Below are 12,359 nucleotides of genomic sequence, written 5' to 3'. Positions count from 1 at the left end.
CTGCTCAGCCAGTTCTGTCAGTTGTCTCTGGTTACATGATGTAAAGTTTAATTAATGTCTCAGAAACACTGACACATTTTGATGTGAGTGCAGAACGTTGATATAAACTGACAGCCCGAGATCCGTTTTCCCGCCACTAACTTTTCACTATCGACACTCACTGAAAAACAGATCTGTGCTTCATGTGAATGGAGGGAAATCACAGTAGAGACACTTGCAGCTGCAGCGAGAGCAGAGCCTCTACGTCTGTCTCCCATCCCCGCTGTTATTTTTATTCTTCTTTCTATCCCGTCAACATGGGAGTCTGTCTGTTCCCCTGCTCTTAATTATGCCTGGACAGTGGCCATGTTCTCAACTTAGTCCCCTGGTGTGTGCCTCTGAATCAGGCACACTGCTATTTAAAGGCTTATGATGTCCAAGAAAAGAGAATCTGCTCTTACTTTTAATCTGCAATTTCTTTGGAGCTAACAGACAAAAATGTGGGCTGCGGATTCCTCTGAAGTCTTAACTGATGTCGAAGTTAAGGAAAGGGCTGTTTCAACTTCCTTGATGTTTCTTTGGTTTTTGTTGGACGCGGTGGAAGCAGCTCTGTCACCCCTCCATCATACTTAATGCCTCAAAAGCTCTGCTTGCTGCTGGAAACTCATTCATTTCACACAAGAGAATCTGTGACTGCTGCATCATTTTCCTGCAGGCGCAGTGTGTTGCAGTGCAGGAGTTGCATGTGTCAAAGATACGTGTTGATTTATCTCCACAGTGGCTGTCTGTGATGCCTTTGTGATGAAAAGGCTCAAGGTTGTAATGGAAATTGATGTTGCATTTGTGCTAAATTGTATAGTCAGCATTCATAAAGAGGACATAAAATCATAGTAATGGATGCTTGATGAATTTAATGTTTGTCGCAGATAAATGACAGCTTTTCATTTTTTAGTTGCTTCAATTGATGTGTGTTTACAAAAGCAGAAGTTGTGTTGTTACTTTGCTGCAAAAGTTATTAGCGGGTGTTGTTGTGGACATATTACTTACGGTACTGGTTGAGACAATGAAAGATGATCCAATAAGCCTGGTCTGAATGACAGATCCATATTCAGAAGAGCTACAACAAGACTTGCTTTGCATGCATTTCACCTCTGTAAGGTTGTTTACACCTTGAGTTGTTGAGATCACATTCAGCGTATTTAGTCCAGCTGGCTCATGTCACCTTCAAGGTGGATGGTTAACAGCTAACAAAGCACATACAATGCATTATGACTGCATTCTTAACTTGGAAGTTGCCAGAAAGCAAACATTGTATTGTGTAGCTTGTCTCAGACTGTTGAACAGGCTGCTACCAGAAAATATAATCAAGTTGCTTTACCTTTCTCTGTGTTGGAATGCAGGCGGCAGCGCTGCTGAAGCGTCAAATCTACCGCCTGCAGTTCTTCCACAGAAATGTCAAATTAGACGTGCTAAATGGAGCACATCAGTTTTTGCCTTCCATTGTGTTCAGGCCCTGATGCTTTTCCACTTTGCTCTCATTTAGCCCATTAAAAGTAGGAGAGTGATAGACGCGAGCAGGGAAATACCAGAGCTGGAGAAGTGGCAACTCAGAAACCTAAAACCTACACAGTGTCAGTGCACAGTTTAATTTTGTCACTTCTCTAGCAAACATGGCGAGATTGATTAGATGTTGAGACAACAGCCTGCAGCAACGTTGCTCTAAAATGAAAGATGAGATGTCTGTCGCTGCTATCTGCATCATTCTGTGAAATCAAGACTGAAATATGTCCCTGATATCAGATCTCAACAGTTCACAGGGCTGTCATAATATCAGCTTTTACCACGCCAAAGCATTGTATTTTAAGATTCTATGATAGTTTGGGTTGACATTGAAATTTACCCTTCAGCTACAACTATTCATTCTTGCTCAGCAGCTTCCCCCTAAAAGGTGCAAAGACTCCTCAACCACTTATCTTTATCAACATTAAATAAGCAGCAAAACTTGTTTTTCTTCCAGTTGGGCTCAAGTACCCGTCAAGTGAACGTTTGACAAGAGTTTGACATTTTGGAAAAATAATAATTTGATTTGTGTGGGGAGTTAGATGGGAAGATTGATATCAGTCTTATATCTATCTCTTCAATCTAAGGCTGCAGCAAGCAATTAGCTTAGCTTAGCACAAAGATGATTGCTTGGATTTAACAGATGCTACAGTAGACAACCTGTGATGACTCCAGGAAGTCCCTGCTCTTATCCTAGAGATAGTCTGGCACATAACCCCCCCCCTTAAAATGGAGTTTTTATTTTCTCTGCCACATTTCTCCAAATGTAACAACAAGTAACATCACAGTAATTCTCATGCAGATCTGTTTTTTATCTTGTTCAGAAACACAGTGCAACTTCATCTTCCATTATTTATAAAATACAGGGGATCATGTCTGCCAAAATGTTATCAGATATTCATCTGATTTGTTAGGTTAGGACAGTAGTCGTTGTGCAGGGCATCTCCCAGGTGTGAAAGCAGGGTCCCACTGTATGAATGTGACGCATGGTGCTGCTGAAAAAGAACATGCATGCTCAGCGAAACCCTTCCCAGGAGGTGTGTGTGTGTGTGTTGAGGGGGGGTGCTCAATAAAACAACAACAACTGGGCCACGTCAGCGCTCTCCACCCTTGGATTGATTTCAACGATTAGAGCCAGAAACACCACACGTGTCGTCAAGGCAAATTTACCGAGCGGCTGATCTCGATGCGGATGACTGGCCGTCCCGTGCGGCCGCTTTTCCTACAAAAGGTTCGCTTCATATGAGCTTGCAGGGTCACGGTCTGAATCTGTGGGTTAAAGCAGCTCTGTCAATCCAGTTATGTCACTGCACGGCACTGCCCTGCCCCTGATGATATCTGAGGCACAGAACTGTTGCTGTTTGACATCTGCCTGAATTCGAATGCATGCTCTCTGTCATATTTTTGGAAAGGCAGAGCGTATGATGGCCTGTTGTTGCAGCCTGCCTTGTTGACTCGGGATCACAGATGCCCGAGGTTGCCTGTCACGTTACTGGTCTGCAGCACAGTCACTGTGGTGAAAGAAGAAGCTGATTTCTCTTGATCCACAGTGAACATCCACCCTGGGATAATGTTTCAGATCTTATCAGTCTGTGTTGTTCATCGCATTTCCAGGTGTTATTTACTCTCTGAGTGAACCCTCTTTGCCTCCACCTGCCTCATCTAGTTAGCAACTTCCTCTTTCTCCCAGAATGCCTTCTGACAGCCCCTGGAGAACGAGCAAAACTTGTTGCTCTCCATCAAAGGTGGGTGTTTGGGCGTATAAAGAGACTGAAAGTGTTTTAATCCATCTATGGGTTATATGTGTAGGTGGAGAGAGCAAGAGAGATGGAAAAACAAAAGCAGGATGCACAGCATTGTGATCTATTGAGGCTACTGCGGGTGTAGCAACTGGTAACTGTGCTTTTCCTCTGATAATTTCCCCGTGTATGATTGTTGAACTTTGGAACAAAATGGTGCCCTAGAACTAAATAGAAGACATTCGCAATTAATGCAGCTGATAAATCTCCTGCTGAGTCAGACGTGTCTCATTACGTCACTGACAGTGTGGTATCCATGTGAGTATGAGAGATGTTTGTCAGAGCAGCAGAATGGGCCTGAGCTGCCTTTTTAAAAAAAGTCTTTAAGAGTGAATTCTCCCTTTTAAGATGGCGAGTTATAGCGAGAGCAGCAATATGTCGCAGCAGCAGAACTAGGCCGAACATTTCACGGCTATCACAGATGCAGTCTGGATAAACCAAACTGCCGGGCTATGATTAGACACGGCAAGAAGGAATAAGATGCAGAGGTCTGTGGTTGGTGTCATTCGATAAGAAACAGAAAAACACTTTGTGACGGCTCACAATAAGCCACGGCGAATTGTCCGGTAGCCTCCAGCTGGTACGAGACATCGCCTGGCACGACTTCGCATCAGCCTGGCAGGGCTAGGCATGTTTCCAGACATCATGAGGCGGCGAGCGTAGGGCGCCGATGTGGCTCCGTTTGTCCCCTGAGGTGTGCCGTAATGTAGCGAGGCTGAAACAAGGAGGGCTGTGTGTTCCTTGTCCTGTCTCTGTGCTGCTCTGAAGTGATGTAAGGAGATGCAGGAGCAGAGGAGGGCAGAGTCAGCAGTGACGCTGTGAGAGTATGCAGCACGTTTAAGCACGGTGTTGTGTGATTACTTTATACTTGAGGTCTTGTTGTTCATGTAGTTCAAGCCAGTTAGTTCAGTAACTGACTGGTGTTGTTAAGTTTCCAGATCTACAGATCTTATTGTGATATTTTTAGGTTTTTAATTCTTTCAATACATTTACTCCACATATCCACCTGTAGGGCTGAAGCTAATGATTATTTATATTATCAATTAATCATATTTTTTCATAATTAACTGATTAATCATGAATGCTTGTTCAAACCAACTGTCCAAAGCCCCCAAATATTTAATTTAATATCATATACGGCAATAAAAAAACAGCAAAGCCTCACATTTGAGAGGCTGGAACCATCACATTTTTGCTTGAAAAAAAATGACAATTTTAGTATCAGAATAGTTGCTGATTAATTTTTTTATTTAATAATTGCAGCTCTAGACTTGAGCAATCTTGGAGTAATGTCCAAACCATTCAAACAGCTATAATCTTGTATATTAATCTGGACTCAAAATTCTTGGCTGCAAGTCTTTTTCTGCAAATGCACAATTAATTTAACATTTTGTGATACTTTGGTGCAGCCGCCTCAGAGCCATATCAGCCCTACAAGCGGACAAACATCTCTCCAATTAACTTGGAATAATTGCTGCAGAAAAATCAACACTTATTAACTCTGCAAAATTAGCTCTGTGTACCCAATTTCCTCCTGGGAGTCATTAAAGTTTCATGCAGTCTGAGCTAAAGCGATATTGTATAGACAGTACAGTGTTTATATGTGTCTGGCATGCTTCTTGAGGTGTCAAACTATTTCTGAATTCATGTTTTTTTTTGTTTTTTTTAAAAAAGCATCATGTTAATTTCAGAGGCAGGCTTGTTGCCTCTGAAATCAGGCCAGTTTACTTTGTTATTTGGCCGTCAGCTGCTACTGTAGCGTGCAGACTTCTTCAGTCCATAGTGGATGAGACACAAGCAAACAACCAACAGGATGAGACCATTAACTAAATCACTGTACACCATCTGACTAAAGAGACTGTCAAGGCTCCATGCATCACATGGCCAGAGCTGACCCAAATACAAAAGAGCTTTTATCAAGAGACATAAACAGATGAAAAGCTGCCAGCGTGGATTTAAGTGTCTTTTGTAGTTTTTAAGGGATTATGATCAGAAGGACTTTTGCCATACTGTACTAGAAAACATGGAATAGATAGATAGATAGATAGATAGATAGATAGATAGATAGATAGATAGATAGATAGATAGATAGATAGATAGATAGATAGATGGGGTCAGGTAAGAAAAAAATTCTCAGTGACGTGTGTAATGTGAACACATTTTTTATTAGGTTTAAAATGCTGAATGAAAGAATAATATATATGAATAGAAATATAACTATAAATATAAAAATATAATAAATATAAAAATATAATAATTAAAAAAATAGAACTCTAGAACTATGTTACATTTACCTACCAGTGCTTAATTAATGTCAAAACCTGTGCCCTGTATCCCCAAGTGGAAAAGTGAAATTACAGTATCACAGACCCAACAGTTCCCCATGAGCATGCACTTGGCGACAGTGGCAAGGAAAAACTTCCCTTTAACAGGCAGAAACCTTGAGCAGACCCGGACTCATGGGTGGCCGTCTGCCTCGACCGTTTGGGTTGTGGCGTGTGAGGATGCTTTTCTACTTGAGGATACAGTTTTTTGTATTAATGTTTTCATGTGCACTGGTTTTGACATTAATTAAACACCATACGGATGTGTGCTTTATCGGAGCCATGGGTGACGCTGGAGCTCTTCCAGGGTGGGGCGCTGCTCAGGGACTTTGGTCAGGCACATCCGCAAAAAATCCTGGCAGTCTGGACACAAAGATTGAGAAGAAACATGACTCTGGTGCTCCACCAGAATGTGTGTGTGCTGACAGGGTTGTGTATCAGTGTGATGTCCTTACCTTTGGACAGTTTTCTGTTGATTTTCAATTTGTTGCCGAGGAACTTGTTGGTCTCAAATGGTGCTTTGTTGTGGAGGATTTCGAACAGGACGACCCCCAGCTGCCACACTGTGGTGGGGCCGGCCTTGTAGGTACAGCGACTGTACCACTCCGGAGGGATGTGAGCAGAGGTGCCTAGAATACACAGACATAATGATAAGAGAGTGAGGATGAGGATGAGATGTTTAAATGTGAAAAGTCACAGATTGGTAAATCAGACAACTTACCGTAAAATGTGCGAAAAAATGATCCCTTCTTGGCAAAGCAACTCAGTCCAAAGTCAATGAGTCGCACACGTGGGGAATTTGATCCGATCTCGATCAGGATGTTCTCTACCTTGATGTCACGATGAAAGATGCCCTGGTCCTGTAGTTCTTTTGCTGCGTCCACTAGTTGTTTCAGTATAGTCTGGGAGATAGACAGAAAGAGAGTGATGAGGAACTCATCGTGGCGGACGTTTGACATTTTTCCTGGCTGACAAGGATCCTGACAAGCTTACCTTAGCCTCCTCCTCCTGTAGGGTGCCTCCGTTGAACTCAGTGTACTTGAGGAGATCTTCAGAGGGGACTGGTCTTTCCATCACCAGGATCAGCTCCTGGCCCAGGTCGTACCAGTCCAGTAGGGACACAGGTGCTGATGCCCCCACTGATCCAGTTGTTCCAGCTGTGAGTTTTTGCATGACAGCCACCTCCACGGAGAGCTGCCTCCCATTTTGGTCCTGAAACATCACGACAAAGTGGAGAGTGATGAATATAATTAATCTATAACACATACAGTAAAGGTCATCAGTAGCTGGTGTTGGTTACTTACCACTTGTCTGCAGAATACTTTGTCTCGTGGTATGTGTTTGATTGCTACCTGCAAGACACAAATACAAGGTGCATTTGCAACTTTCAAACCTATTGTGTGTATGTGTGTGTGTTTGTGTATATATGAGAATGTGTGTGTGTGAGTCTTACTGGTAAATTATCAGACGTGCGGTATCCAGCAAACACAGATCCACAGCCTCCTTCGCCGAGTTGATTTTGCTCCTTGTATTTGGTGTGAAATTGAGCTAAACAGACACAAGTTTTGTTTTAATATAGTTGTAAGGAACATCAGTTATTTTTATTACTCTCTATTGATCACTTTTTACTCACCTTGTCGGGCCTCTACTGAGGCTTTCTTGGTCTCCTTTGGTTCCTGGGTCCTCTTCTTCTTTTGTCTTGGTCCTTCTCCGTCTTCAGCGACCTTCCTCTTCCCACCTCTGTTGGTCACATCCCCCACAGTTGTGCTGCAGCCTTCTACTGGGTTGCTTCTTCTCTCTACAGATCCCCTCCTCTTCTTTGTCAGCTTCTTTGATGGATCCTCTCTGTCCTCTATGACTTTCCTCTTAACAGCTCTCACCCTGCCATCCTCTGAGCTGTTAGAGGGTTCAGCCATCTCAGAGACCCTTGTCCTTTTTCCTCTGGTCTTCTGCTCAGGGCTGACTTCTCTTTTAGGTCTCAGTGTCTTTCTGTCCTTTGCAGGCGATGCACTTTGTTGTATCATGCTGCTACTGTGATCTACAAACACGAAAAACACAATGGATCGATTTGTTGTGAACTGTAGTCACTAACCGTATGAAAATGTCATTTTTAAATCATCGTCAAGATGAGAATAAGGGCTCAGAAGTGTGTCTCAAAGTACAAGCTGAAATAGTGCCCATGACCTGATAAGATGATTAACACGAGTGACTACAGGTTTTTGTCTGGATTTCTCACTTACCTCTCTGAAGGGCCGCAGCATGGCGAGTTTTCTTCACGGTATCTTTGTTCATGGTGATGCTCAGGTCAAGTTTTAAACCTGAAAACTATCACTAACTACTTACCTGTGAATGTCAATCCTACACTTGTGTTTTTGAGTGAGTTTCCCCAGTTATTTCTAAATTAACACGGAGCGGAACACGGAATGTGCTGATACGTGACGGTTCTTCGTTATTGATATTAGTTATATCACACTGAAGTGTTCTGGAATATGCAAATTAGTGTTTAAAGATAAATTCTACATGTGAAATACACAAACAACAGTAGGCCACAACAAATGAGTCAGAAAATACAAACAAACTGTACAGTTCTTGATCCCAGCTCATTCTCAGTCACCTGGTTGACTCTTTTTAATGAATTTATCATGTTGATCTAAAAGTGTTTTAGGGATAGCAGTGCTGCTATTGGTCAGGCCTGGTCCAGACAGCAATATCTGGCTATGCCAGTACTGTTATGTGAATATTACGAGCTGATTTGTGGAGATAATCAGCTGCATGCATTTTCTAGTTGGTTGTCATTAAAACAATTGGAGAAAAATATTATGGAAATATGGCATTTATATTTGTTTCATGCCATGTCATCACATTACACACATGAACAAATTCTTGTGTGTTATAAAGCCTTTGTTAGCTGTTTATATATCATTCACAGGCAGATGTAAAATAGTTTTATAACTGTGCTCAAAACTCATGATGACAACTGGAGTTTTTTCTTGAAGTGACATTTAAAGTAGAACCTATCGACAAGACTGTGTCACAGTAAACAAATCGACCTTATCAGACCTTTCGCTTCAATTCAGGACATTTCCTGAAGTACTTCACAACAGGGTTTCCTGGGAGGCTGTGTGTTTTCCAGCCGGGTTGTTTTATATTTAGACATTATTTGCAGACAGCTAATTCTCCAGTGGACCTCCATGATGACACCAGCTGTGGTTCCTAGAAGATTTATGAAGCAGCTGGGAAGCCTCTGTGTTATGTAACAGAATACAAATGAGGGAGTGCCAAAACTACCAGCCATTCGGCCACAGTTGGCAAACATCTGCTCCACTTTCATATCCTTGAGCAAGGCATTGGATCCTTACCAGCTCTCTGGCCTTTAATAATAGGCATATCTTACTATTTTGGCTGGTGTTTGGGTTTTGAAAATTGCCACAAATACACTCTAATGCTAGATTTCATGGACATTTTGAGACAGGTCTCACATTGTCTCTGTGCCTAATCACATTTTGGAAATGTATAAACAACTCAAGTTAAAAGAATCTTTTTAATTCTTAATCATGAACAAGTTGGGTTTGCAGGGGAAATGAGAGGACATTTGGCCCATTTACCAGTGATTCACTTAAATCATAAAGTATTGACCTGACAAGCAGCATCTGATTCCCATTAACCTACAGTACATGTACTCATTCACCCCTTGTTTTGTCAGACTGAGAAGAGAGACCAGGGCCAGAGACACAGCCAGACCTGGAACTCTTTAAGTGTAGAGGATCATGTTATCTTATCTCAAGGCTTTAATGGGTTTTGAATGTTGTTATGTACAGTTTTAAATCTGTTCTGTATACTCTTAAATTTCTGGGAAAAATGGGTGAAATGTGTTTCATATTTGATTTGAACTGCCATCAATAGTCCCACAAAAGTTGAAATCTGTGTAACCGAACACTTCTGCTTTGCCAAGTTAAAACAGGTGTGACATATTAAGATGCTGATTACGCATCATGATAATTGCACAGGTGTGCTGTGGGCTGGTCATAATTAAAGGCCACTCTAAAATGACATTGAATGAAGAGTGGATCTCACAAGACTAGGGCTTCAGAGATGCATTTAAACAAGTGTTGCGTGTATATGGGTCATGTAAAAAGGTAATATTTTCTCTTTTCTCTTATGTAAGTATTTGAGAACAAACCTGTCTCTGGGTTGGAGTTTTTTCATTTCATACACAATGCTTTAACAGGGTATTTTTTATTGTGCATCATGCCAAACACTGAAATGTGAAATCTGCACTCTCCTTCTTCAAGGACAGGTCTGTAATTTGTTTGCAGGTTTACAAAATAAACGCTGTAGATTGAGAATTTAGACAAAAATCAGGACTTCAGGCTTCATTTTGACTTGAAAATTGCCCTTCATAAGACTAGAGCTGAAATAATTGGCTGATAAATTGATTAGTTGATTGACACAAAAGAACTGATTTGAAAGCCAAAAAAAATCTCTGGTTTTTGCATTTAAATGTGAATATTTGCCATTTTCTTTTCTCCTCTGAAAGAAAACTGTCAAACTATTACTTAATTAATCTACAATGTAATTGTACGATCAATAATGAAACTAAGCTGCAGCTCTACCACAGACTTGGCCTTGAAATCTGTGTTTTATCATTCTCTGCTCAATCACATTCTTAAAACGTGTGTAATTACATTATCTGAGCTGAAGTCCATTAAAAGGTCGTGGACACAGTTTTGGTGTTTTAAATCTCAAATCCACTTTAACAGGTTTAGAAAAGGCTGCAGTCCCTCAGCGAGCTCACAGCCGCTGAGAAATCAGTCAAGTCATGCAGACTGAATACAAAATGGGTTTTACATTTAATTCTAAGTGGCATCAAATAGGTCTTAAAGAGGAGGCTTAAATTGCCGTGTCATGGTGGATGTCGGGCTATAATCGCTGCCGTAAATGTCTTGCCATAGGAGCTCCAGTTTGAGCGGCTGACTCGGGAGCTGGAGGAGGAGCGGCAGATCGTGGCGAGCCAGCTGGAGAGGTGCATGCTGGGAGCAGAGTCGCCGGGGGGAGACAGTAGCAGGTAGATTTGATGGCGTGAAGCCCCATCCTCTTTTTCACGTTTACATATTTCTTGCATTGAATTGCAAACAACAGACCTTAGATTGCTGATGCACTGAGAGATGTGTTTGGTTTCTTCTTTACTGTTGCATCTCAGAAGAGTGTTTACCAGAATAATATAAAATGTCCTTATGTTTTCATTAAGCATCGCCCAGTTGTAGCTTAGCAACCACGAGTGATGCTTGACATTCAGGGAGTTCAAGAGAGGGCTGTCTTTTTTCCCTAGCCTTTCTAAAACCAAAAAAAGGAGAAAAGTGCAAAAAACAGATCAGACAGTTTGTTTGTACTCGAGCACGCTACCTGCAGCAGTAACTAACAGATGCAAAGGAGCATTTCATACCATTGTGTCTGAGAGTCTGAGACTCTTTATCCAAACTCTGTCTGTGAAGACTCTGTCATTCAGGTCATGGTTATTCAAGAAGGGTTGAGTCAAGGGCTGGGCTTGGTTGACTGTAGATACTGGAAGACGTTCCATCTCTCATCCAAGAGGCTTCATCATTTCTTGGATTTTCCAGATTCTGTTAGTTCTCATCATAACATCATTTACTTTACTTGATTAATTGATTAGTTGGCAGAAAAGTACTTACAAATTACTTTAATGATTAATTGATTTAAGTAAAAATATAAATGCAGGGCAATCAATGCTTTAACAACCATGTAAATTTTCACTTCCAGTAGCAGTTTTGTATGCTGCAGCAGGAGTGATACAGCATTTTTAAAACACACATGATGTCCTGCAATTTAATGTGGGTGATCTTTGTAAAAAATCAGAAAGTGCTCAGCCTTGTGTTAATGTTAAAAGTCTTTCTTTAAATAATGTGGATGAAATTATGTTATTTTTGTTTTTGATGCCTCATGGCCAAACTTTCCTTGCTGACCAAATATAATCCTCCATGACCATTTCCATATAAGATTCAGCTGACGTTTCGTCCATTTTAACAAAACAACTCATAATAAACATAATTATTGTTGTTGTTGTTATATGGATTACAGTTGGCTGTAAATCATGCTCGGTCTCAGACTCCTCTGTCAAGCCACATAATAGTAATGTTTGTATTCATGAGGAATGTTGTTCAGCTACTTGACAGTCACATTGTGGTGTCACAACCAGCATACATCACTCTGAACACAAACAAACCTTCAGCTCCACAGAAGCCACTGAGTTCACAGCCGAGTCTAACACTGTATGCATGAGGAGGGACTTAATATCTGTAGATAATGTACGTTTTATTGATACTGATGTATCTAACAATGTTGGTTTTAGATGCAAGATTGTCCCTGAAATCATCAGATATGTTTAATAATCAGTATGACAAAATCTAATTACCCGAGTAAGGCTTTGATTTTGGTCATAATGTCACAGTTACCCATAGAAATGATTCTCCTGCTGCAGGTGTTTTCTTGGCCTAGACAACATGTGCAATGCTATGCTTCAGGTTATATAACATGTCTGATACCCAGCTGGAGTCAATTTGATAAGCCAGTTGAAATTCACACAGTAATGACAGAGGCTTCATTCTCTTCAAGTGGCTCATAGATTGAAAGTGAGGGAATCTTTTTTGAGGCAAACAGTTCCAGAGATGTGTATATATAT

At 41.2% G+C, this 12,359-nt stretch overlaps 2 protein-coding genes across 5 annotated transcripts in view; one reads left to right on the top strand and one right to left on the bottom strand.

Moving 5' to 3' along the window:
• The window catches only part of LOC108873063 (plakophilin-4), a 39,109-nt gene that overhangs the window by 2,638 nt on the left and 24,112 nt on the right, over nucleotides 1–12,359 (top strand). For all 4 annotated transcript variants that reach the window (XR_001959338.2, XM_018661127.2, XM_018661128.2 and 1 more), the window contains exon 3: nucleotides 10,615–10,727. Coding sequence is in view for 3 of the 4 variants with exons in the window: in XM_018661127.2 (XP_018516643.1) it covers nucleotides 10,615–10,727 (113 nt within the window). In the remaining variant the exon portion in view is untranslated. The remainder of the gene's footprint in view (nucleotides 1–10,614; nucleotides 10,728–12,359) is intronic.
• On the bottom strand, nucleotides 5,494–8,191 carry LOC108873091 (serine/threonine-protein kinase pim-1). The gene is made up of 8 exons (XM_018661214.2): nucleotides 7,903–8,191; nucleotides 7,296–7,700; nucleotides 7,116–7,210; nucleotides 6,967–7,014; nucleotides 6,656–6,874; nucleotides 6,384–6,564; nucleotides 6,118–6,291; nucleotides 5,494–6,025 (listed from the first exon to the last, which is right to left on the bottom strand). Exons 1-8 carry the CDS (start codon nucleotides 7,952–7,954, stop codon nucleotides 5,934–5,936), a joined length of 1,266 nt encoding a protein of 421 aa, XP_018516730.1. The 5' UTR covers nucleotides 7,955–8,191; the 3' UTR covers nucleotides 5,494–5,933.

The sequence above is a fragment of the Lates calcarifer genome, linkage group LG7_2 (assembly GCF_001640805.2).
Source record: "Lates calcarifer isolate ASB-BC8 linkage group LG7_2, TLL_Latcal_v3, whole genome shotgun sequence".
Lineage (NCBI taxonomy): Eukaryota > Metazoa > Chordata > Actinopteri > Centropomidae > Lates > Lates calcarifer.
This window is presented reverse-complemented; position numbering and strand designations above follow the sequence as displayed.